We start from the raw sequence: 23,742 nt of genomic DNA on the forward strand, positions 1-23,742 counted from the left end.
TATGATTTGCTCCTTCAATCTTAAAATGGACATATGGAAGTAATGAAATAGAAATGAGATTTACATGTTAGATATCGGTTTCCAATCAACTTCATTTAAAAAACTGAAAGAACACACAATGTTCGAGTCTGTTGTGTTTGCAGAAAAACCTTATATAGAAGAAATCTAGCATATTAGCGGTTAACCCAACAATGATGTCACATGCAACATTTCAGTTCATGTCAAGAAAGAAAAGGTTAGAAGAAATAAGAATCTGTAGATTATAGTCTCAATTTGAATTTACTATTGTATATTGTTCTCTCAAATAACATAGAATCGGAAGACACCATCTACATATTTTTAGGTGGAGGAAGATATTTTTCTATTTCAAAATATGCCTTTCAAGACCCAGTTTAGATTTTGTTTCACCCACTGGTAGGTATTATTTTCTTGGAAATTGGAGCTTCTGGGATCTGGATTTCTAATATAAGAACTGAACAGCAAGAAAGGAGAGAATGATAATTGAATAAAATGTTTTTACAGAAATAAAAGACAGAAAAAAATTAATAGTTTCTAAAAGGAGAGATTTTATAAAACTAGAACTTATAAAGGAACTAAGATAAAATTTAGGCTATTAGGAAGATATTTTGATAGCAACACGCGTTAAGCTGGGGTATTCTCTACCAGGGAAGTGGTGGAAGCCTTACTACTTGGAAATTTTGACAGTAGCAAGAGCAAGATATTATAAAACATTATTTTTATTTGTAAATTTCCTCCAAAATACACAAAAACATAACTGAAAAAACGTATGTCCCACACTTCCAAGAAACTAAAATATTCACTGGGATTGTGTGGTGCGTGTGGGAAACCTGCTAATGCCAAGGTAGAAAGCTTTGGACTTCACCTTGTTTGGTATCAAATCAAGCATTGCTGTTTTATCGACACTCAGAGGAAGCAACCAACAATGACACATTTTGGTGGACATCATATCATATGAAAACAATTTCTCTTGTCTGTACATTTTTCTCTTTAGATAAGAGGGATAAGGTGTTGCTGATGGGGAAGGAGCTGTACAACTCCACAACCTTGTGTTTGTAAAGTGTTTGCAGGCTGATTTTCCAGAATTTTGTGTCACTATTTTAAAAGTAAGGTTTTTTTTTAAGGTTTCTGTTTTCAGGAATTCTTTTATACAGTTGCTGAGTATACCAAGTAGTGAGAAACATGCATAATGTGTAGGGAACTTGTGAATTCACTGCTGCAGGAGGTTACTGAAATAATAGTACAGATACATTTCAAGGAAAAAAGACAATTATAAGCTACACCATTTGTTACTTAGGAATTCTAAGAGAAGGGACAATGAGCGATCATACGTCCGATGTAATATAAAAACCACAGGAGTCCAATTTTCCTCCTGTTTCCCTCCCTGCATCCATGTATACTTTTGCACAACTCAACAGTGGTATTATAGGAGGTGTTTTTTGCATGCCTTGGAAACATCAAGTATGGGAAACTGCAGGTAGCTGGTTGCAGGAGAAGCTAGATAATAGTTTGATGCCCTGAAGCAGATTCCGACAGGATGCAAAAAAATCTGCATGTCCGTTCCCCCACAAGTCAATGCGAAGCATGGGTTAAACTTCCCTATTGTATTGCAAAGTAGTGTTATTATTTTGTTTAGCAAATGACTTAAGCTGTAAGAGTATAAAGCAATTGACATCGTTCTATTCTAAACAGTTACGATTCAATCGACTGATTTTCTCACAATACATTACTGATTTCTGTATAATACAAAATGCTTATTTTCCAGCAAATGCAAATACGATAGACAAACATAGTTATCTATTAACAAACATTCAGGACAAAGGCAAACAGCCCTTTTGATACTAGTGTTCTTTAGTACAGAACAGATTTTCCTGGGAGTATCCAACAAGCATTAGGTGAAATAACAGGGTTAGTGGAGAAAGCAGTCCATTTAAATTGCTTTATAAAAACATCTACATTTTTGCTTGTGATAAATTTTAGAGACGTAATTCTAGACACCGCCTTCATTTAGTGACTAAATGCCATCCCTTTGGTGCCACATCTTATTGCAATTTTCAGAGTACCATACACGTTATTTTTTCTGACATCAGCTACGTGCAAGAAAAGTCTCAGTCGTCTAAACAGGCAGAGTAAATCTCAAAAAGGAAATACTTGTATCTTGGACTGGCTTACCTATTATTCTTCAAAATGGCCAAAGGTATAATTGCAGCAACTGCAACAAGAACTACTTTAAAAAAAACAAAAACAAAAAGAAGAGCAATTTAGTAACAAAGTTAAATAAACCGTAACATTTTGCTAAAAGACAATTATGAATCTCCACAGTTCTGGAACTTGCTCTCATCGTCACTGACGGATTATTTGTATCATAGGACACAATTTTTTTCCTTATGATGACAAATAAGCCCCTCTCATACACCAGATCAAAAATCACAAGAACTCTCTACCCAAATCCAGAAAGAGATTCTGATGTTGGATCTCCTAATTTATCAAGTCTTTAATGCTTCTGTGTACTGCTTAAGGTGCGTCTAGATTCCTAACTCATTCAGAGTAACGCTCAGTATTCAATCTACTTCACATCCAAGATGTTCAAGCTTAAATTCAACTTCTTCCCTTCAGTCCCCTGCAAGGTGTTCACGTTCTCCACCAAAGAGTCAGAGAATGTAGTATGTTCAATATCTTGTATGGCTTGCTTGATTTCTTCCCCAATTGATATAATATTTTAAACTGATAAATAAAAATTACAAAATTCATCAGATTCTCTCTCAGTCTTGAACCTTAAAATGAAAACTTCTACCAAACTGTCTACTTTGGGGTCACACTGCGCTAACTAAAACCATGTTTCAGTTCTGCTATTGAGATTTGAGCACAGTTTCCCCGATCGGCACACACTGGGTCAGCTGCATCTTAGAGCCATGGGATGGGGATGTAGGCTACAGAATGGTTTGGGTTGGCATATTCTCAGAAGGAGATCGCTGTCTCCATTGATCAGGCAAGTGCTAGAGCCCTGCTTGTAACAGCTCCAAATGCTCAGTGGTCTTATGATCTGCTCCTTGACAGCGCTACTCTTGACTTCCGTGGGACATAGGCATGTGCTGAAGTGCTGTGAGGAACAGATGCGTACATAGGGAACAGTCTGCTCCCCAAGGGTAAGCTACATCAGCTGTGGGAATTCTGGGAGAGAAGGGGGAAATGTGTTCTGAACTGGCGAGCATGATGACCCAACACTCAAGATCAGTTGTGTGGAGACCACTGCAGGCTGACTAACTCTGGCTGCTAAGAATTTCAGTAACAGCCTTCTAATTTCCTGTATAATATGAGACTTTCAAATCTAACCTACAAAGCGATTTCTTGGACCTTTGTACAACTTCCCTTCCTAGCTTTTGCCCTTTCCATTTTTGGTAGGCACCAGACATACATATGCAGTCCTAGGTGGTGAGGAAGTATTCTCACCCAAAACAGAACTTCAGAAGTGAACCTTTTCTTGATTTCCCTGGGGATAAAGAGGGAAATGAGATTCTTCCCTCCCCTTTTGTTCCCCAATATTGTGCAGACACATTTCAGATAGAATCACAGCAGATCGCCTAGCTCAGGCAAATATTGCGAATATGCCTACAGACAGAGAAAACAGCTGAGAGTAGAAATACAGGCGTCTTTCCAGAGAATAGCAGTGCTTTTACATGGCACCACAGCATGTTAGAAATGGCAGAGAAATTCAGGAACCCTAAATCCCAGGCTCTTTAGTAATTAAGTAGGGGGAAAACATTAGCCTTGACTCCAGATCTTAAAACCGTCACAGCTTTAGCGCATTAAATGATTTTTTTCAGTTTTAAGTTACTTACCAATACCAACACCGGAGCCAATGCCTATGTCAATGCGTACGCCAAGCCCTAAAGAGAAAAACAAAAAATGTGAGCTAAAATATGAAACCAAATTCATGTCAATAACCTACAGGAACTCATCCACAATCCATGCATATGAAGCTACACTTAGTACCCTAGATTATACCAGATATTAATGAACAATTAAGGCACTCACATAAGCACCACATTCTAAAATGGATAATCATTAGCTGTTGGAAACCACGATCTCACCCCTAGAGAGCCTCGTAATGAAGAAAAGCAGCTTTTCAAAGGATTGTACACATTTGTACCTTGTAATACCAACAGGAAAACCATTGTGCAAATGGAGGACACAGTCTGGGTTTAAAGGTTTTCTATAATATGAACCACTGGATGTTGAGGGTTCTCTTACACATGCTTCTAGGCTCTCATTTACCAAGCCTGCACTGGCCAATCATACGTTTGCCAAAATGCTAAGAAAGGCCAGAATCATTAAACTCAGGTTGTCTAGACCAGATACTACAATTTTTGCCCAAGCATATCATCATAGGTTAGTGTTATGTTACCCGGTAGCACAGATATAAAGAGTTCTGTAATCTGTATTTCCAATTACCCAAATAGATTGTTTCAAGAGACAGACTTTTGCTGTCCTTACTAGAGTAAGATCATTTATTGTCTAACCACAGCTGTGGAAGATACGGAATGGATAATTAATTCCTTGTCACAGACTGCATAGAACTACAATCACTGATGTCAATGAGTTTTGTATTTAGAAATCAGACTCATGTTAAAGGAATGCTCAGACTAACATTTTAAGGGAAACATATGAAAGATTAAAATAGCACTCCTGACCTTCATTGTTAGTCTGAAGTGGCCTTTCAATGGCCCCTGGAAATTTTGATCCCTATTTACTCTCAAAAAATACATTGCTGACAAATGTATAACCTTTAATGTTAATAATTTTAATATGAAAAATGGAGTGTACATATTCATTTATGCCCATATTGCTCATCATTACTGTAGGCTTCAGAGTGTTGGCAGAAATATGTAGTTTGGTCATTAAAGTTTTGTTGTTGTTTTTGTAGTTTAAATAAAGCCCAACAAAAAACATTTTTAAAACCATGCACGAAACTAGTTGTTGGGGGAAAAGGAGGTAAAAAAACACCATCACCACATAAAAAGAAATCCAGTTGAGTTAGAAACAAATTTGTAGTTGTGGTCCTCCTAAATTACTGACTAGAAGCAAGAGCTTTTTAGTTCGCTTTTGGCAGAAATTACCCAAATAACCCAAAGCCAAGCAGCACCTCTTTTCTATTCTCCCTGCCACTGAACTAAAACCAGAGAACAAAAGCTCCATTCCTGACTCACACGGAACCTACCTAAAACAAGCTAAAATACATGTTTATACTTTGTGTGTGTGTGTGAAACGTGAAATCTGCACTAATATACTCCCTTGATAGGCAACAGTGTCTAATATTGGTTACTTTAAATATCCTTAGTCTGTTTCTAGTGCAATCTCTTTCAGCCTTTAAAGAATCATCTCTACCAAGTGACCAATTTTTGCATGGACACTTATGACTCATTTCACTTAGGTTGCCAGCATCCAAACCTGCCAACAGCTCGTGACAGAACATGGTTTTGGTTATGGTTAAGCCGTACATTCACTGGGGTAAAGTGAATTTCTTCTTTAGACTGTTCTTTCCTCTCTTATTAGTGCAGGTTGAGAGCTTTTATGATTCTGGACCCATTTAGCTGGGGCGGGAATCCATCACTACCTTCGCTGTAAGCTGCTAAACCCTTCTTCTGACGTGCCTATCTGAGTAAACATACAAATGCTCACAAATCAAGAAAGGTAGTACGCTATCAGGGAAAAAAAGATGTAATCAGTGCCAGAGTAAACATGCAAATGAACAAGCTCTCTGTCAAGTTTTTAGGCAAGTACTAAGTGAGCATCATCATCTTTACATCTGTGAATAGCAGAATTATAGAAATTAAAATGACCTTCACACTGTACATTTCATTTTTATTCAAGTGGAAATTTGAACCCAAAATTCTAGACTTTTAATAAATCCAAGTTCTTCCAATTTACCTGAGGAAGTACCAGCTACTTCTGCTCCTTCGGGAGGGACAGTTGTGGGTTTGTCCTGGGTAATTATGACTAAGGCAAAAAGAAGAGGAAAAAGCAGTTATGAACATTACATCAGTCTCCCATCACTAGCTGGCCACTCAGAGCCAGGAGCTTGCCAAACTAATGTTTAGGAATCTGCATCTTTAGAGACAAGACATTCTTACCCCACTTACACACTGTCACAGCGAGAGCCCATGTACTATCAGTTGGGCTACCCTGCAGACTGCTGCTGGGATCCCTTTCATATATTCTAGGGAAAGCCCATAGCAACCCCTACATTGAGCTGACGACCACTTTCCTTTACAAAAGTTCTCTTTTTCTTCAAGAGCTCTAACAGTTCCATGGTTTGCAGCAGGGATGTGAAAGGCTCAGGGTGGTGCCTCTTGCTGTCACCATGAGTTAGATTTTGACAGTTTGTGTCATTTCCCTTCAGTTTTACTCATCAGAACTTGCTAGAGTGACTTCTGAAGTCCCTGAACATGCTGTTTTCAGTTAGAATTCTCTGCAAGTTCTTGCCATGGGCAACTCAGCACTACGCCTCATTCTCTCTCGCATCTTTGGCCGAGGAGAGGGTGCACTGTGTTGGGAACCAGGAGATGAGGAATTCAACTCATTTTTTTCCACGGACTGATGTTAATAATCTTGTGCCCTTCAAACCCCAAGTTATCACTGAACAAGGCATCCTCCCTGAATCAAAGTTACACGAGGTAAGAAGAGAACCCAGATCTCGTAAAATAAGGCTACTCATTCATATAAACCCCATTGTTTTAGTGTATTGTGCATCCTCCTCTAGTGGTTGGTCCGCAGATAACAGTTTACTCCTGCTGCCACTTATTAAAATTAGTTCATTAGCTTATGTGATATGCTGCAATGCAGTAGGTTCAAGAGTCAAACCTTGATGACACCATGGAGTCAGAGGACAGTGTATTACATTCATATATAGGTTTTTTTTTTTTATAAAAAGCTCAGAAGTTACATAAAACCCACAGTAGAAAAAAGTTATTCAAGTTGCAAAGTGAGCACTCAGAAGTTAGAAAATGATTAAATTAAGATTACCTATGCAATCTTAACTCTTCCTCCTTGGATTCATGTGAATTGTCAGCATACTGTAAGGAGTAAGTTTCTCACAGTAACCAGGTTTCCCACAAGTTATATATTTAAATGATTAAACGCTTAACTGAATTTCTTCATGTTTATGGGTATGCCTTGCAATCAAAATATTGTTTTATCTGGTGGGAGAAAGTAGAACAAGAGGAAGATAAAAACAAGGCAGTCACCTTTGCATTCAGGGGCAGACCCATTCCAGACTCCATTGATGTTATCTTTAGTTGTACAGTGAATGGAGGCCTCTCCAGTAAGTGAGAAATTAGGGTCACATTTGTAAGTTACTGATGTGTTATAGTCAAAGCTTTCCAGATGATTGCCATTGTGCATCCCATTGGTAATATTAGGAGGAGCAGAACAAGAAATCACTGAAGGAAAAGAGAATAGCATCATGAATATGAATGCACATTTCAGTTAGAGATGAATTGAAAATAATAAGTAAACCTTGCCTAGCAATCAAAATATTGTTTTATCTGGTGGGAGAAAGTAGAACAAGAGGAAGATGAAAACAGGCAGTCACCTTTGCATTCAGGGGCAGACCCATTCCAGACTCCATTGATGTTATCTTTAGTTGTACAGTGAATGGAGGCCTCTCCAGTAAGTGAGAAATTAGGGTCACATTTGTACGTTACTGATGTGTTATAGTCAAAGCTTTCCAGATGATTGCCATTGTGCAGCCCATTGGTAATATTAGGAGGAGGAGAACAAGTAATCGCTGAAGGAAAAGAGAATAGCATCATGAATATGAATGCACATTTCAGTTAGAGATGAATTGAAAATAATAAGTAAACCTTTGTCCATGATCTCCCCTAAAAGGGAAAAACCATTTAGCTATCTGAAAATGTAATTAGCACAGTATTGTAACATAATGTGAGGCATTACCTCCCTCAGAGTCTGAGGGCTTTCTGCTATCAAGTTTTTCTTCAAGCCAACTCCTTTCTTCTAGCAGATTTTGACCCTATGAAAGAACCCCCAGGAGACAGCCGTATCAGAACATACACACCCCTCGAACAACAGAGATAAGGAGCTGGGGCTCCTTGACTGACATCCTTGAAGGACAATGTTGCGCTCCTACAAATGCCAGAAGCAGAAAGCTTAAATTAGGACATTTCTTCTCTCATCTGGTTCTAGACCAGGCGGCAACAGCCAGATTGACAGACCCATCTCAGGTAGTGTCCAAAAGGACAAAAACAATTAAAGCAAATAAATTGGGAAGAGGTTTTAATATTGGGTTTCACCCTCAAATAGTCTCAGATTACGAGTGTGGAGTCCAGGATTTTTGGACAGGAAAAGAGGAGAACAGAACAAGGAGGAATTACACTAAATTAAAAAAAACATAGGATGACAGACTTCCAAGGAGGAAGAGATTGCTTAATGAAGAGTGAGAAACTGACCAAACCTCACCATCCCAGTATTCTGCATATCGTAACGATTAGGTGACATTAGACCAGCTAAACTCTGACCACGTGATGGTGCCAGGAGAACCATTTGAAGGGAAGGAGGGGACCTATGGGGCTGTGTTTGTTTGAAGTGTTAATTCTACAAAAGGCATCAGCACCATGATGGACCCTCATACATTTTCAGCCTGTCTCTCCACTCCCAACAATATCTACAAGATTTGCTTATAATCCAAATTAAATAAGATTAAAGACAGATGAAAGCTCTCTAATGGGGTATTTCTGCATCATCATCCAGTCACGAGCTCTTCTTAAAACCATGGTGATTGTCTTACATTGGCAAGTTGGAAGTTTACTCCATTCAACTTGATCTCTGTTAAGCAAACACTGGATGAAATGTCGCCCACTTACTTTGTATCTAAAGAAAAGAAAGAAAAAAAAGTTTTTTAGTTCTCTAAGTTCTCCTCTAATAGTCCGATGAAGTGAGCTGTAGCTCATGAAAGCTCATGCTCAAATAAACTGGTTAATCTCTAAGATGCCACAAGTACTCCTTTTCTTTTCGCGAATACAGACTAACACGGCTGCTACTCTGAAACCTTTAGTAGTCCAGAAATTTGAGAAATGGGTTCTTTCTGCCAGTAAAAGAAGGCATTAACTACTGAGTAGAGTGATTCCTGCTCTGGAAGAACCAGCATGATCACTGTAACCAAGCAATGCTGAGTAGCAATCCCGAGTTATGAAAGCGAATTTAGAACAAGCAAATCGGTGCATATAAGATTGTAGAGACCAAGTTTACAGGAGAAAGTTTTCATCTTAAAGTATATACTAACCAGATGCTTTGAATTTCTGAGTGATATCTTTGTTAAACCTTTAACAAGTGAAACAAATAGGTCTCTCCCCTCTAAGTATCATTTTAGTGCTTCTCATTTCTTGCATCTCCAGCAAGTGGAAGAAGTCCTTAAACCAGTTCCTGAATTTGAAGCATGTCAAGTGAACTAGCAGTTTTTAGACTGTTCATCTTCTCAAAAAGTTTTCACAGGAATCAAAGGGGTTTGGACTTGTGAGTAGGAGAATGTCTCACCTCCAAGTTCCAATCTGCAGTACAGTGTTCAAGAGGTGTGCCATTAGGATGCTACACCTTCACCATATAAATGGAGGTGGGAGTCCTTGGCTCAGACTGCTAAATTCCACCACTCCTCCTCCTATTTTACATCTGGTATTCTACCACAGTCAACAGTGCTCCATTGCCAACACCATTTAGCTAAATGTCTAGCTAATTCCTGGCCAGGAAGTATTGAATACTGGCAATGAAGTCACTTGGTTTTCACTACGTTTTACCTTTTAACACTGTAGGCTACAGGTTGTGGCCTTCTATGCTAGAGTTTTAGAAAGGAGATTTAGAAGACCAGATGAGGGTTTACCTATTAAAACTGGTTTCTTCTGGTTCTTTCACCAGTCTGGTATGAAGGCAGGGACCAAAAAGGATGGACACAAACATCATTTATGGGCAAGTGGCCACCACTTTTCTTCTAACTTAAAACGTAACAACCAAAGACAACCTTTCCTGACAGCAATGATTGGGCGAGGAGACAGCTGGCCAAGGGCTGTCCCCCTGCTGCCACTGTTTCACAACCTGAGCATTTTAAAAGGTCCAAAGCCTAATCAGCCCATTTAAACCCAAAGCCTTCACTGGCAGACACAATTCCACAGTGCGCAGTCCCTGTGTGCTACTGCATGGGAAAATGATGAACATAGCAATAGCTTGGACGTTCTTGTGGATGAAATTCAGAAGAAGTATTGCCTAAAGGCTAAAGAACTGGACTGGGACTCAGGAGATTTGGATTCCATTCTTGGTTCTGCCTCTGGTCTGTGCATGACCTTGGGCAAGTTATTTCCCCTCTGTACTTCAATAGCTCCAGCTGTAAAATAGGTATAATGATACTGACTTTCTTTGATAGCTGATAAAAGCACTATTAAACAGCTAGTTGTCATCATTATAACAGCAGGAAAGAAGGTTAATGGCTAACCTATGGGGAAGGGCATTCTCTGTCTCTCAATCTGTGGGGCTTGAAGAGAACTCTGAGAACTCACAGAGAATCTAACAAACCCATATTAATTTTAATCACGATAATCATGCTTGTATCACGTATTTCATGCCAGTAAAAGACAATCTGTTCAACTGTTTCAAGTCCAGAAAGTACTTCCACAATCTAATGATGCTACAACTCACCATATACCACAGTAGCTTCTTAAAATAACTACTCAAACAAACTGAAACAAAACTCATGATACTCTATGTCACGATGCCAGGTTTCCCACACCCTCGGCTTGGATAACTGCTGCTACCACCAAACTTTGCACATGGAAGTTTTATACTGTGTCACCTCTCACTCTGCTCCCATATTCCAAGGACCCGGTTCCCAGGAGCTAATAAATATAGTAGATGCTCTTTGAAGGCCACGGCAGGAATACCAATCACCATAGTTCCACTCCATACTTGTTTAACAAGCTCTTACTTTATTAATTACATGAACTCATTTACTGTTCAACCAGAGGTGCCCTCTCAAGCAGAGAGAATGTTTTTTTTACAGATGACAATTCAGACTTTCTTCTCTCAAGCTACTGGGTCCCTTGTCCTTCGAACTCAGTCTCAACTTCTCGTTCTCAATAGCCTGGACTCCTATAGTCTCCCAAGAATTAGTCTCTGGCATCTTGAGAATCCTCTCTGATCGCCTGCCAAGTCCCAGAAAAACCCACTTCTCAATTCTCCCTTCCAAAGGTCCTCACCCAATTGCTGGAATTTGAACCAACATTCCATGATGGCTCCTAGCAACCAAATGGGGCCTTGACAGAGTCATCAGCTGTTAAATCACTGTCATGTTCAACCACGTCTTACTTCCCACAACCCCATACATAAAACAACATGAACTGAGCACATCACCCAATATTTTCCACACCATAGCTGTTCCTTCTTCTTCTCAACTTAATCTTTCAAGAGAGGGCAGGAGGGAGGGATCATGAACTACACTTGGCCAACTTAGTTTGAAGGGTCTACTTTTTAACCGGGTACCCCAGGCCAGGCCTGCACAGCTGTAGCACCTGTTCAGAATAAGTTTTGAAAGTTAGACCACACTCTCTAGTCTTAATTTTCCAGTGGTCACCAGAAGTTCTACACCAAGATAAGTTCTGTGAATTAATCAGCACCGGTTGTCTAACACTCACCCATCGTCACAAATTATGTTTACTTTTGCACCAAACCGGTTATTTGTTGCATCAACAAGTCTGCCATGTTCTGGGCTTTCTGGAACACCACAAGATTTTCCTAGTAAAGAACATGATTAATATTAGCACGTTATAATGTTGGAAACCCCCCTAAGATATTTAGAAGAGAATAGGGCAATGTCAGATCAATGATCTGGCTAGTTCAGTATCATGTCTCTTTTTTAAATCCTATTTCATTTAACTGTGGATATTCTATTTACATTAAATGTCTAATCATATCACTTTATCAACTTCAGTGGCAGAGATTCCCACTGCCTCTCACAACAAATTACTTGCGATGCTCTCCTCCAGCAGAAGAAACTTATTACCATAAAGAACACACTATCAGAAATTCAGCATCTCCACATACAGATCAACGCATGTTCAGGGAGCCACAAAGAAAGATGCAAGGAACACTTCTGATTATACTGGTAAATATCTCAGCCCTGCTTTCCATTTTAAAACAGACATTTACCACAGCATGGTATTAACTTTACTGCATTATCTGTGATATTCTACTCCTATTATGGAACAGGGAATGGAAAATGCCACGAACACAACGAGAAGTTTAACTACAGGAAGTACTAACTGTCTAGTGATCAATGGTACCCACTTCACTTTTCCACTTCCATTTAAAGTTCAATTTAAATTTACAATCAATTGACAAAAACAACCCCCCCCGCCCATATTTCAAACTACAAGTCACGGAAGCCCGTGCTGAAATGTGAACCAGCTGCTTAACATAAGACAGTCCTAACTGCCCAAAGATGGCTAGTAGATCAACGGAGCCAGAAAAGTAACAAAAGATACTCACCTAGACAAAACTCAGGGGCTTCCGCCCATGTTAAATTTTCAAGACAAGTAATGACAGGCCTCAATCCAGTACTCTCATAAGCTAGGCGACAGACATAACTCACAGTGGTCCCAACAGGATAGTAATTCTTCCTCAAATCCTCCGGACTTAACTCAGCAGACTTTAACCTTGGTGGGGCAAGACAGCTGCCTAGCAATAAAATAAACAAAACAAAAAACAAGGACTGAAATATTTAGCTCTAAAAGCAGGTAAATAAAATCTGTACTTTTAGCTTTCTGTTTATGTATAAAGCACACACAACATTCAGTGGGCGTGACACTGTAACAAAAGTGAAGGGTGCCAAACAGGCACCCAGCCAAAACGTTTATGAGCTGTACAGTTACAGAATGGGACATGATCATTGTACCTGAGACACATCATAAAATGTGTCTGTGTGGAGAGGGGAATTTAATTTATTTAAGGAAGAGAGGCAAGCACCTTGGGCAAAGTTACTGGGGGCTGTTCCAAGCTCAGTGGATGGCACAAAATAAGGAAGAAGAAGAAAAAGGAAGCAGTCAAGAGAAAGGAAGGTATGGGTGGAATGCAGCATGAAGTCAGAGGAGAGATTTCCCTTCTCCCCTTCATCTCCAAACTAACCGATCATTCTGTTTACAATCATCGCACAGTCTTCTTTTCCCAGCTCTAACCCTCAAACCTCCCCAGTCTGAATCCATGCTCTCCACTCGACTGAAGCGTCTCTCACTGAAGTGTCCCACATCTTCCCTCTGCCTTAGTTCTAGAACGTCTATTCCATTCTCATCCTCCTGTTGACAACATTGGCCATGCCTATTATTGGCGGTCATCATGATCATCTATTGTTTTTTTCATTCCACCCTCTCACGGTTTTCCTATTATTTCTTCAATCTCATACCCTGAGGTCCAGTTTGGTGGATCCTACCAATACCACTTCAGCAAAACTTTGATTGGGTGTACAAGGAAAAGAGGGTGGGTTGAGGAGAGAATCCTCTCTCTCTGTGATCTTATCTGCTCTCACAGCTTTGGATGCTGTATTTATACTGACAACTCTCAAATCTCCCTTTTGGATGCCCTGCCAGCAGCTTAAACGATGCATAAAAAAAAATACCCCTGGTTCCCTCCCAAACCTTTCTCCTCGCCACACTTGTAGTCACCACTAATTAAAAAAACCACCATCCCGTCAGCTGCCCAGCTGTAATGTGGTCATCATTTTTTATTCAGATCTTTCTATGAACTCTCACATCCTGGTTGAATCCAAATCTTGTCCCCTCCCATTTGTAACTTCTCCAAGATCCCAGCTTTTCTTTGTCCAGACCACCCACAGCTCTCAGTTAGGCCCTTGCTTAGATCCTCCTCTTTGGACTTGGCACTGAATTTGTTAAAGCAATTTTGAATAGACCTATTCAATGGGACATGACCTCCTATTTTATAAGCAAAGGATAGCCTAAGCAAAGAAAATAAAATACTTACGACCACAAAACTCTTCTATGTTTGACCACTGTGAGTTTGAAAGGCACACTACAGTGTCCGACTTTCCTGGGATTTTAACAAAACCATTAAGGCACCTATACGTCACTTCTGTGTTGATAGGGAAACCCTCTGTGCGATTAGGATCAGAGGGGATGGCATGACTCAGCCTTGGCAGGGACCCACACTGACCTGTAAGAAAAACAAATTAATTTTAATAGGAGATAATTATTTTAAATAATTTCACACCGCCTTCAGCTGTCACAGCTCCTGATGAGCCTTAGACCCTCCAGGGACTGCCACAGGCCTGATAAGCCCCAGGTCGGGGAGGGGGTGTTCTCCAGTACCCTGTGAGAACAGACTGGCTGGCTTCCCACAGCTGGGGGTTTAAACCGAGAGCTCAGGAAGGGGCGCAGGGTCCCTCAAGAGAAATCTGGGGCCCAGCCCGTCGTGTCTGCTGGGCCCCACTCTGTTCATGCCAGTTAATGAGGTTTTGGCCCTGATCCAGACAAGTGTCCCCCTTCCCCCCTCGACAGCCTCGGAACCCCCACAAGGCCCCAGCGACAGCCAGAGACAACCCAAGGGCCAAAGCCAGCCCCTGGGGAGCGGCTCCCTGCGCGGTCCGGCAGAGTCCCAGTGAGGGCAGCCCCCTGGGGGGCTCAGGCTGGGATCGTCCACAGCCCCCAGACTGCACGCTGAGGTCTCTCGGCCCCTCGGGTCCTAGCACAGCTGCCTCTGTCCCAGACACTCACTGCAAGTCCCAGGCAGCAGCACCACGAATCCGAGGAGCCAGAGTGGGTGGCAGCGGGACGGCCTCGCAGCCGCAGCGACAAACACCATGAGAGGCCCGATCCTCCAAGCCAAGACCAACCGGCTGCCAAGCGAGCGACGGGGCAGGGCCACTTCAGGGAGCACAAGAGCCGCACTGGTGCCCCCCCTGCTCCTCTGGAGAGGTGCCCATGGGCAGCGCTGTAATTACACAGCTGGCTACACTGGCCCTCAGAGGAACCCAGCAACCAGACGGTGCAAAGGGGGCTGAAAATTTCCCCCTTCCCTGCCAGCGCCTTCGGTGTGACGTCGCCTGGCAGCTGCAGCCTTGCCCAGCTCTCCTGAAGTTGCAGAAATTCTGGGCAGCTCAGGCTCAAAGTGTGTGTTTGTGCTCAAGAGTAACGTGTCCCTGAGTCACACAAGGATCCTCCCTCTCCCAGTGCTGGGTCACGGCATCCTCACCTAGCTGAGGTGGCAAAGTAGTGTTTACCTTACCCTGAAGGAATGCACAGTACCCTCACCCTGCTCTCTCGTCTCATTCATCTTCCGACGGCATGAAGGGGGGGGGGAATGCTCCAGCGGGGGAGACAGGCAGGGCCATAAAACAACACAGCCAAGTTCACAAAAGAGAATTTCATGTGCAAAACATGCAGTCACTCTAAGTACTACAGAGTTGATTTTAGTTTCATCCATGCTTTGTGCCTATTGTTTGCTCTATTACTGAGTTTGACAGTCCCTGAGCAGTGAGGGTGTTCAGCACAGCACAGGATCAGACTCTCAGGAGTTGTTTACAGTAGAAAAGTTGTACTCCCTTTAACTACAGCAGCAGAGCGAATCTTATACAGCCCCCCCTACTGTGGACTCGGCTATATCAGAAAGATGCTTATAGCATTCTAGTGATTCTTGTAGGGGCAAGGGAGTAAGTTAAAGCTGCAGAAGTCACCTTTGGTCCATTATAACTACATCCATAGTAGGGCTTTTTACCACTGTAACTTTTTTTAAAAGTGAAAATCACTCCCCTAACAGAAATAGTTACACTTGCAGTGCTGTGTAAGCGGACACCAAGCCTTAGTGAAACATTCACCTTTGTTCGTGCAACTTCCTTCACGGTGGTCCACTCACGAAGTGGCCTTTTAACTCCGGTTGTAAAATGTGCTGGAAAGTGGACTGTCGCTACACATTCACCATAAAGGCAGCAACGCAATTACTGGGTGGTCAGACTTTCACCAGACAGCGAGTACAGTAGCCACAACAGACATACCGCTACGATGAAATACACTGTAAAATATAAACCAATGCAAATCAGTTAAGGAAATAGTTACATGGTAAGTGGAAAACAAACAAACCCTATGAGGAAGCACTGATAACTGTGTGACGTACTGAACATAGGAAAATCAGGTGCAGTGAGCATTCAAATTACTTGGACAGAAACCAAATCACAGCAGCACAACCTAAGCTATGAAGTAAGTGGCTGGGTAATGAGAAAGTACCATATATTTGTATGTCTGCATTTCGCCATAGCACAAGGTGAAAAACACACAAACAATGGTCTCAGCCTGGGACCAATCTCCTCAGTTCAAGTCTTTGACTTCCCAGCCATCTTGTTACCGTCAGTGTAGGTAAGGGAGGAGAGAGGTAATCTCATGATGTCACTGTCCCCCACTTTATACCCTCAGGCCATGTGCCTGGAAAATACTAGCCCAGAGGCGTCCCAGTGGGCTTTGCTGAGTCCCAGAGTTGGGCAAAGCATATTGTGTGCTGCTTGCACAACTCCCCTACAGAATTGTAAGTCACAACTCCCCTGCTGATCAATGGTCACCCAACCCCCACCTGGATGTGGATCACCTCCCTCACTGTCTCTGGAGAAACAGCGGTGGGTGACTCCCAAACTCACAATACATTTCCAAAAACCACCATAGCAGAATCTCCTTACCTCATACAGACCAATGGTATACATACCTTGACAGAACAATGGGCTTCAGCAGATCACAACCTTTCATAGGATATCACACATGGCATGCCTTGTATGAAATATCACGACCACATATAAATGATGAATATGGGGGTTATAGGGTACTACTTTAAGGTAACATGTGCCACAGTGGGGTCTCAGAGAAGCTATATTGCCCATAAACTAAAACAAATGTATAGTAGGAGTTTATGAAAAACTAATTTCATTTTCTGAGCCAGAGCAATGAGTCGTCATGCAGCAACACACAAGCCAGGTGTTGTAGCACATACATCTGCCTTTTTGGGGTTTGTTGGGTGGTTCTCCACCTACCAGGGGAGCTGGGATTTTAATAACGACGCAGCTCACGTTTCAGAGGGTCTGAGAGATTCTTCAGGATCTGGTCAGAACTTCTAAAAGATGGTTAGTTAGAAGTTAACATTTCAGGTCTGTCAATCTTGCTGATGGGTCATTTAGCACTGAACTTCAGGCACAACCCTGCAAGGTGTAGGGCACCTTATGGGAGCTGCTGAGTGTCCTCAAATCCCATTGACTTCAATGGGAGTGGAGAGCACTGAGCCCCCTGCAGGATTGTGCCCTCAGGGAATTTGTGCACAATGCGTCAGAGAACCTGTTCCACCGAGTCTCAGAGACCAGGTCACCCTGACTCTCCCCCCACCATTCCCAGGGTCTCTGAGTCCAGGCTTCAGCTCAAACCCAAATGTTTACAACGCAATTTAATAGCCTCACAGCCTGCAGCCGAAACAACTGACCGGGGCCAGCTACAGCTGTGCGGTGGGTCTTTTATACCCCTCCCCGAATGCAGCCACCTTTGGGGAGCAAAGTACCTCCTGTTTAACAGCACACAGCAACTTTACATAAGTTTAGGGCAGGAACCGAGGACACCAGGGTGAATGCTTTGACTTGCAGGAATGGCCTTAGGATTTGTAATGGCCACGAGCTGTCAAAATCTTGGTTTTACCTCTCATCTGAAACAGAACAGCACTCGACAGCATGCTCGGATTCATTGCTACATCCGGAGGGAAGAGTGCCGCCTTCTTCCAGCAAATGATTTTTCCAGGTCTCCCATCCATGTAATAACCAGATCCAACACTGTGTAGTTCATGAAGTGTGAGGCGTTCACAGCTTGCATTGTCACCGATACTAAAGAGAATTAATCAAATAATGGTGAGTAATATTGGTTGCTAACTTTTGCAATGCTTCCATCAAATTACTGGTGCATACATTTTCCCAATAATTAATAAGTTTTAAGATGAAATCCGAGTGCTATTCAGAAAGGTACAGATGACACAAGTAACATCAGTTGCTAAGGCATCTGTGGGTAAAACGTATTTTTATACAAAATGCATAAGAGCCAAATTTGACTTACTGCATTTACCCAACTGGCTAAAATGCCTGTGATGAACAAGCTGAGAACATCTTTTATACATGAAAATGAAATTTATTTCATTAAAATTAAATGTATTTCACTTGATTTCCCAATTCTAAGTTGATTCAGGGATGTATAAGCCAAAACATGAGCAGCAATTATAATGGTTTCCTTTCAATGGGATAATCGTTATGGCAACAGGTCTGTGTGGCAAAAACAAGTAGGTAACCATACAGTAGAAACTCCCTAGAGAAGCTGCTAGTGACACCGTAGAGCCCTTTTGGAGTCTTTGAAGTCAGCCCCAAAGGCTTGTAAGGAAATAGCCCTCAAATCCACAATTGATCTCCATCCCCAGGGAGAAGTGGTTGTGATGGGTTAGATCAGGTGGCAGTTCCCAAGGGGGTTTCTGTGATGTGCCTAGACTACCTCTGAGCCTGTTTTCCCTGCCAGCTTGGGACTTCAGTTCCTTGCCTTGTTTGAGCCAGACACGCTTGCCTACTGCAAACACAGATCCAAGTCTGAACCACGTCCCGCACAAGCTGCAGGCTTAACTGAAAACAGCTTAAAAAGTGCTCCTGTCTCCAGAACTCAGATACCCAGCTCCCAAAGGGGTCCAAACCCCAAATAAATCCATTTTAGCTTTATACAGGGTAAACTCATAAATTGTTCGCCCTCAATAACACTGATAGAGAGAAATGCACAGCTGTTTGCCCCTCCACCCCCAGGTATTAATACTTACTCTGGGTTAATTAATAAGTAAAAAGTGATTTTATTAAATATTTGGAACCACTTAAATCCTACTTTTTGTAAAAAAACAGACAGAGCAAAGTAAATTACCAAACAAAATAAAACAAACCAGGCAAGTCTATGCCTAATACAGTAGGAAACTAAATGCAGGTAAATCTCACCCTCAGAGATGTCCCAACTTCTAGTCTGGGTCCAGAAATCACTCACACCCCGTACTTACTGTCCTTTGTTCCAGTTTCTCTCAGATAGTCTCTCCACCCCAAAGGATATCTCTTGAGCCAGCTGAAGACAAAATGGAAGGGTTTAAATAGACTCTCTTTTGTGGCTGGAAACCCCTTCTCCTCTCCTATGCAGAATCCAGCTGCAAGATGGAGTTTTGGAGTCACATGGGCAAGTCACATGTCCATGCATGACACAGAACTTTACAGGCCGACACCACATTCCCAGGAAAGCTCAGATGTGGACTGGCATCTCTCAAAGTTCATTGTTAGCTTAAGTGTTTCTTGATTGGGCACTTACTGAGAATAGTTTTTTCTCAAGCAGCTGACCAACTGCTTCACTGAGGCTACTTAAAATCAAACAAGTACACAGCCAATATTCATAACTTTGAATACAAAAATGATACAGGCATGTAAATAGGATGACTATATACAGTAGATCATAACCTTTGCAGAAATATGTTACATGGCATATCTAGCATAAAACGTATTCCAGTTAGGTCATATTTACACTCATAAGCATATTTCTATAAAGCATTACGGGGTGCAACGTTACAGTGGTTATTACACATCAAGGACTATGTCCATTTCATACAAATCACACTGGAACACTTGCACATGTTGATCTGTTGGCTAGAGCCACAAACTAAAGACCAAACCACGTTGGTGCTAATTAACATTTGTGTTAAGTATCAGGGGGTAGCCGTGTTAGTGTGTATCCACAAAAACAACACGGAGACTGGTGGCATCTTAAAGACTAACAGATTTATTTGGGCATAAGCTTTTGTGGGTAAAAACCCCACTTCTTCAGATGCAACTGAAGAAGTGGGTTTTTACCCACAAAAGCTTATGCCCAAATAAATCTGTTAGTCTTTAAGGTGTCACTTGTGTTAAGGACTCTCAAGGAACTCAGAGGACCAGAGGATTACAGCCTCTGTCTTACGCTTTTAGAGATCCAGATTCAGGATCTAGAGCAAAGTGACTATTAGTGGGTTTCATCCCAGTCCCTATTTATGCAATTCATCAAGTCCCTGGAAAATTCAGCTGGCCTGGCCGTTTCCACACACCAGAGTCTCCAGACTGAAGTAGGCGAGAGCATCACCGGCAAGAATCAGTTTTTATTTTGCCTGAGCTGGGGAGTGAAAGGAAGGATTAATTGTGAAGTAGAAGGGCGTAATCTAGATAGAATTAAGGGGAAGGGACCGCGCTATGGGGGGTAATGCTGCAGCTCAGGAGTGAAGAGGCTGACAAAGCTGGGTGGAGGAAGCGTGCACTGTGTGTAGGTGTAGCTGCCCCTGCTCTGTGCTATTCTTCCCTCACTTTTACAAGCACTCAACTGACTCGAACAAAAAAAAAAAAAAAAAAAAAAAAAGAAATCAAAGCTAGATGTTTACTAGAGCAGGAGCGAAATTCTACAAAGTTTCTCCTGCTGCAAGTTGAAACAGTATTTTGTTATTGTGTGTCAGTCTTTGTGCATTTTTCAACACATATATACTTAAAGGCAGCCTTAATATCTTCCAGCACAACAGCTGGATCACACATGTAGATTGCCTTTGCCACCAGAGCAAGAGCACCTGCTGAGAGTGTGAATCTCACTGTACTAAAAGTGCCATTTCAAGGCTGAATGAGTCAATTACAAAGAAAACTGTCAGGGGGTTTGGTCTTTAATGTTTCCAGGAACCCACAAAAGCAGCTGAAGAACTGAAGCGCCAACAAACAGCACTGCAGATTTTCTTCCTGGGCTGATGCCTCCTGCTAAAGGGTTTAGCACTGGAGCACAAAAGAACTGACACGAAAGGTATTTGGCAGAGATGTGAACTTTACACAACATTTGTTTCTGTACTTGGATATGGGAAATGGGATGACTTAATTTGGAATGGGAGAGGCAAGATAGCTGTCCAGAAAAGCGTACATTGTGTTGCTTTTGGCAAAACGTGAAAAGGGGAGGGGAGGGGTGTGACTGTCCCTGCGTAATGTGAAGACGCTGGGAGGAGATAGAATCAAAGTACAGTGCAAAGTGTGTGTCTCAAATTCACCGTTGGGGTAAAACTGGCCCTACTCGATGAACTCAGGTTTATGCCCATTTACACCAGCTGAAAATTTGGCCCTGCGTTCACAATATAAGAGGGAAGGCCATTATAAGCAGAGTACCGTGCTCTCAGAAGAAAATGCCCACTTTGAATAATTCACCCCATGTCAGCTCTAAGTGAGCCCTCAGAACCACCAACAGAACTTGCTTCGCATTAGCGCCTCTCAGAAAGGCTCCCTGGCCCTGCCTTGCCTGGCTGTGTTCTCCAGCACCTCTGTCTGTTCTTCTACTCCAGCCCCACTGCCTTAGGGCTTGGCCTTGCTGGAGTTGCACGGTGAACTGGCTGTTTTCGGCTCTTCCATCGCGCATTCAGACCACAGCAGCACTGATTTGCACATTATCTCCCACCGGGGACTTGGTCAGTTCTAATTCTGGCCTCTGCTGACCTCTGGCCCATTCTCATTCCTCTTACTGCAGCACCAAAGCAGATATGGCACAGCAAGAGGCATCCTGTCCCCTGACCAGGCTCTTTTCTCACCAAGGGCCCTGGTGAAAGCTCTGCACATGCCTGACTCCAGTCACATTAGTGCTGAACTTTACGTTGGGGCAAGTCCTGCATATAAAACCTGGCCTCTGGACCCTACTTAAAAGTGGAATTAAGCCCTGTCCACAGAATGAGTTGGACATCCCTGCTGCACCGCCTAGCTTGACTAACGTATTATAGCATCATAGGAATTAGGGCTGGAATTTACCTCAGGAGCTCATGTTCTCCCAAGGAAAGCAAGCTTGTCAGTAGAAGTCAGGGTCATACCAAGCATAGTTGTGGACTTAATGAGCTATTATTGACCACCACTTATGGCTGTAGTGGAACACTTATTTGTTCCCCCGTTAAGCTATAAACTGGCCACGTTTGTCTTTTTACACCTATTGAAAGCAAGCCCATAACTGATGCAACTGAGCACCTCACAAAACAATCTAGAGGAACAGTCTACAGGGCCTCCCAAGAATTTTGCAATTTGTCTTTCTGTAATTAGAGAAATTAGAACTTTGCTTGTCCCCTTCTTTTCCTTCTTTTAAGCACAGGCTGGAGTTGGAGTGAGATTGTGTGAGTGACATAGGAAAACAAATCAATGGAGCCTTGCATTTTGTCACGAAGGCAGTCAGGCTCATTGTTCTGGTCAGCGGTGGCCTGGGCCAGCGACTGACTGGGATGTGTTTCCAACTTGCATTAGTCTTGCCCTACCCAGTGAAGGTCTCATTTTGCACAAGGATAGCCACTGCCTGGAGAGGTCATGCAGGCATAACCGAAGAATCGCCTTCCTCTGCAGCCTCTGCTTAGAACAGAAGAGTACTCAAACAGTGTTCTTACACTTCAGTTCCCTGTACAATCATCTTTGCTTAGGCTACCTAGCCTCCTATGAGTCCACCCAAAGTTAACTGTAAAACAGAAGACTTGAGGAAATTAAAAAGAACAGTATCTTTAAAAAACCCTCCCATTGTTACCCAGGATTTTACAAACCTGAAACTGGGGTAACTTCACCTGTTTTCTCCAGGTGGAGTCAGGAATCAATGGGGAGACAGCACGTCCCTCTGATAAATGACTGGTACAAAGAGGAGTGATTTCCCCTAATGCTCCTTCTTTATTGAATCTCAAGCACACACTTATGCACAAGAGCAATAGGTTTAGAGCATCCCAAACAGTTACCCAAAGTCTGAAATTGTTTCAAGTGATCAACAGCTTTGCTCACGGGTGGGGGGAGGCAGCTCCTTCCATCCAGCTTCTGGGGAGAAGAGGTCAGTCTCTCTCCCAAGAAAAGCTCCTTTGAACTGCTCCAAAATATATTCTTTTAAAGTTTTATTGCTAACTCCTAGTGACTCCTACTAGTCACCATAGTAACCACTAGTGGGTCACTAATTCCCCTAGCTTCAGCAAATTGCTCCTTATCCGTTATCAGCAAAGCATGTCTAGTCATAATTAAACTTATGTCAGGGGCACTCAAAGCCAAGGTCACCTATCCCCCCACTCCCTTCCATTCTCATGCTCCATTAACTGTTCCATCCTCCCATTTGGATTAGCGAAATTGCAATCATGCAGCTATTTGGCCTAGCCTCTCAGAGCCCTAACAATATGTTATTTGCTTTTCAGCTAACAGGGGCTGGACACAAAATGGTTGCAGTAATGTAGAGTTTCATTCTCCCATAACATCCCTTCTGTCTGATTTTAATCCCACTACGGTTACTTGTAGCCTAAATTACTGAGGATGAAATTAGAGAAGATACTCAAGACATACTTAATTTACTTTGTCACTTTTGTAGGTTCTCCCCTATCACAAGAACCAGACAAACATTTCGATATATGACAAAGACATTCCAGAGATAATTAGATTGTAAAACCAGAGACCTTGGAAGGGGGACTCCAGAACCCATGTAACAACTGAAACTACTCTACTTTTCTGCACAGCCCTCCCAGATTGGCTAGATTTAGCCAATTCCCCCCCCCCCCCCCCAAGGATCCTTAATTTGTCTTGCTCTTACTGAATCTTTCCATGGCATTGTAGGCAAATAACTACTTTAGCCCCACAGATATTCAAGTATCTTA

At 42.3% G+C, this 23,742-nt stretch overlaps 1 protein-coding gene across 2 annotated transcripts in view; it reads right to left on the reverse strand.

Moving 5' to 3' along the window:
• LOC125625224 (C4b-binding protein alpha chain) overlaps positions 1 to 14,898 on the reverse strand; it is a 106,599-nt gene extending 91,701 nt beyond the window's left edge. For both annotated transcript variants that reach the window (XM_075122033.1, XM_075122032.1), the window contains exons 1-7: positions 14,796 to 14,898; positions 14,047 to 14,235; positions 12,562 to 12,750; positions 11,709 to 11,808; positions 8,822 to 8,904; positions 7,610 to 7,804; positions 7,263 to 7,457 (exon numbers count right to left, since the gene is read on the reverse strand). In XM_075122033.1, coding sequence (XP_074978134.1) covers positions 7,263 to 7,457; positions 7,610 to 7,804; positions 8,822 to 8,904; positions 11,709 to 11,808; positions 12,562 to 12,750; positions 14,047 to 14,235; positions 14,796 to 14,883 — 1,039 coding nt within the window. In that variant the 5' untranslated portion in view covers positions 14,884 to 14,898. The remainder of the gene's footprint in view (positions 1 to 7,262; positions 7,458 to 7,609; positions 7,805 to 8,821; positions 8,905 to 11,708; positions 11,809 to 12,561; positions 12,751 to 14,046; positions 14,236 to 14,795) is intronic.
• Between the last annotated feature and the right edge of the window lie 8,844 nt (positions 14,899 to 23,742).

Source organism: Caretta caretta, chromosome 21 (assembly GCF_965140235.1).
Source record: "Caretta caretta isolate rCarCar2 chromosome 21, rCarCar1.hap1, whole genome shotgun sequence".
NCBI classification, from domain to species: domain Eukaryota; kingdom Metazoa; phylum Chordata; order Testudines; family Cheloniidae; genus Caretta; species Caretta caretta.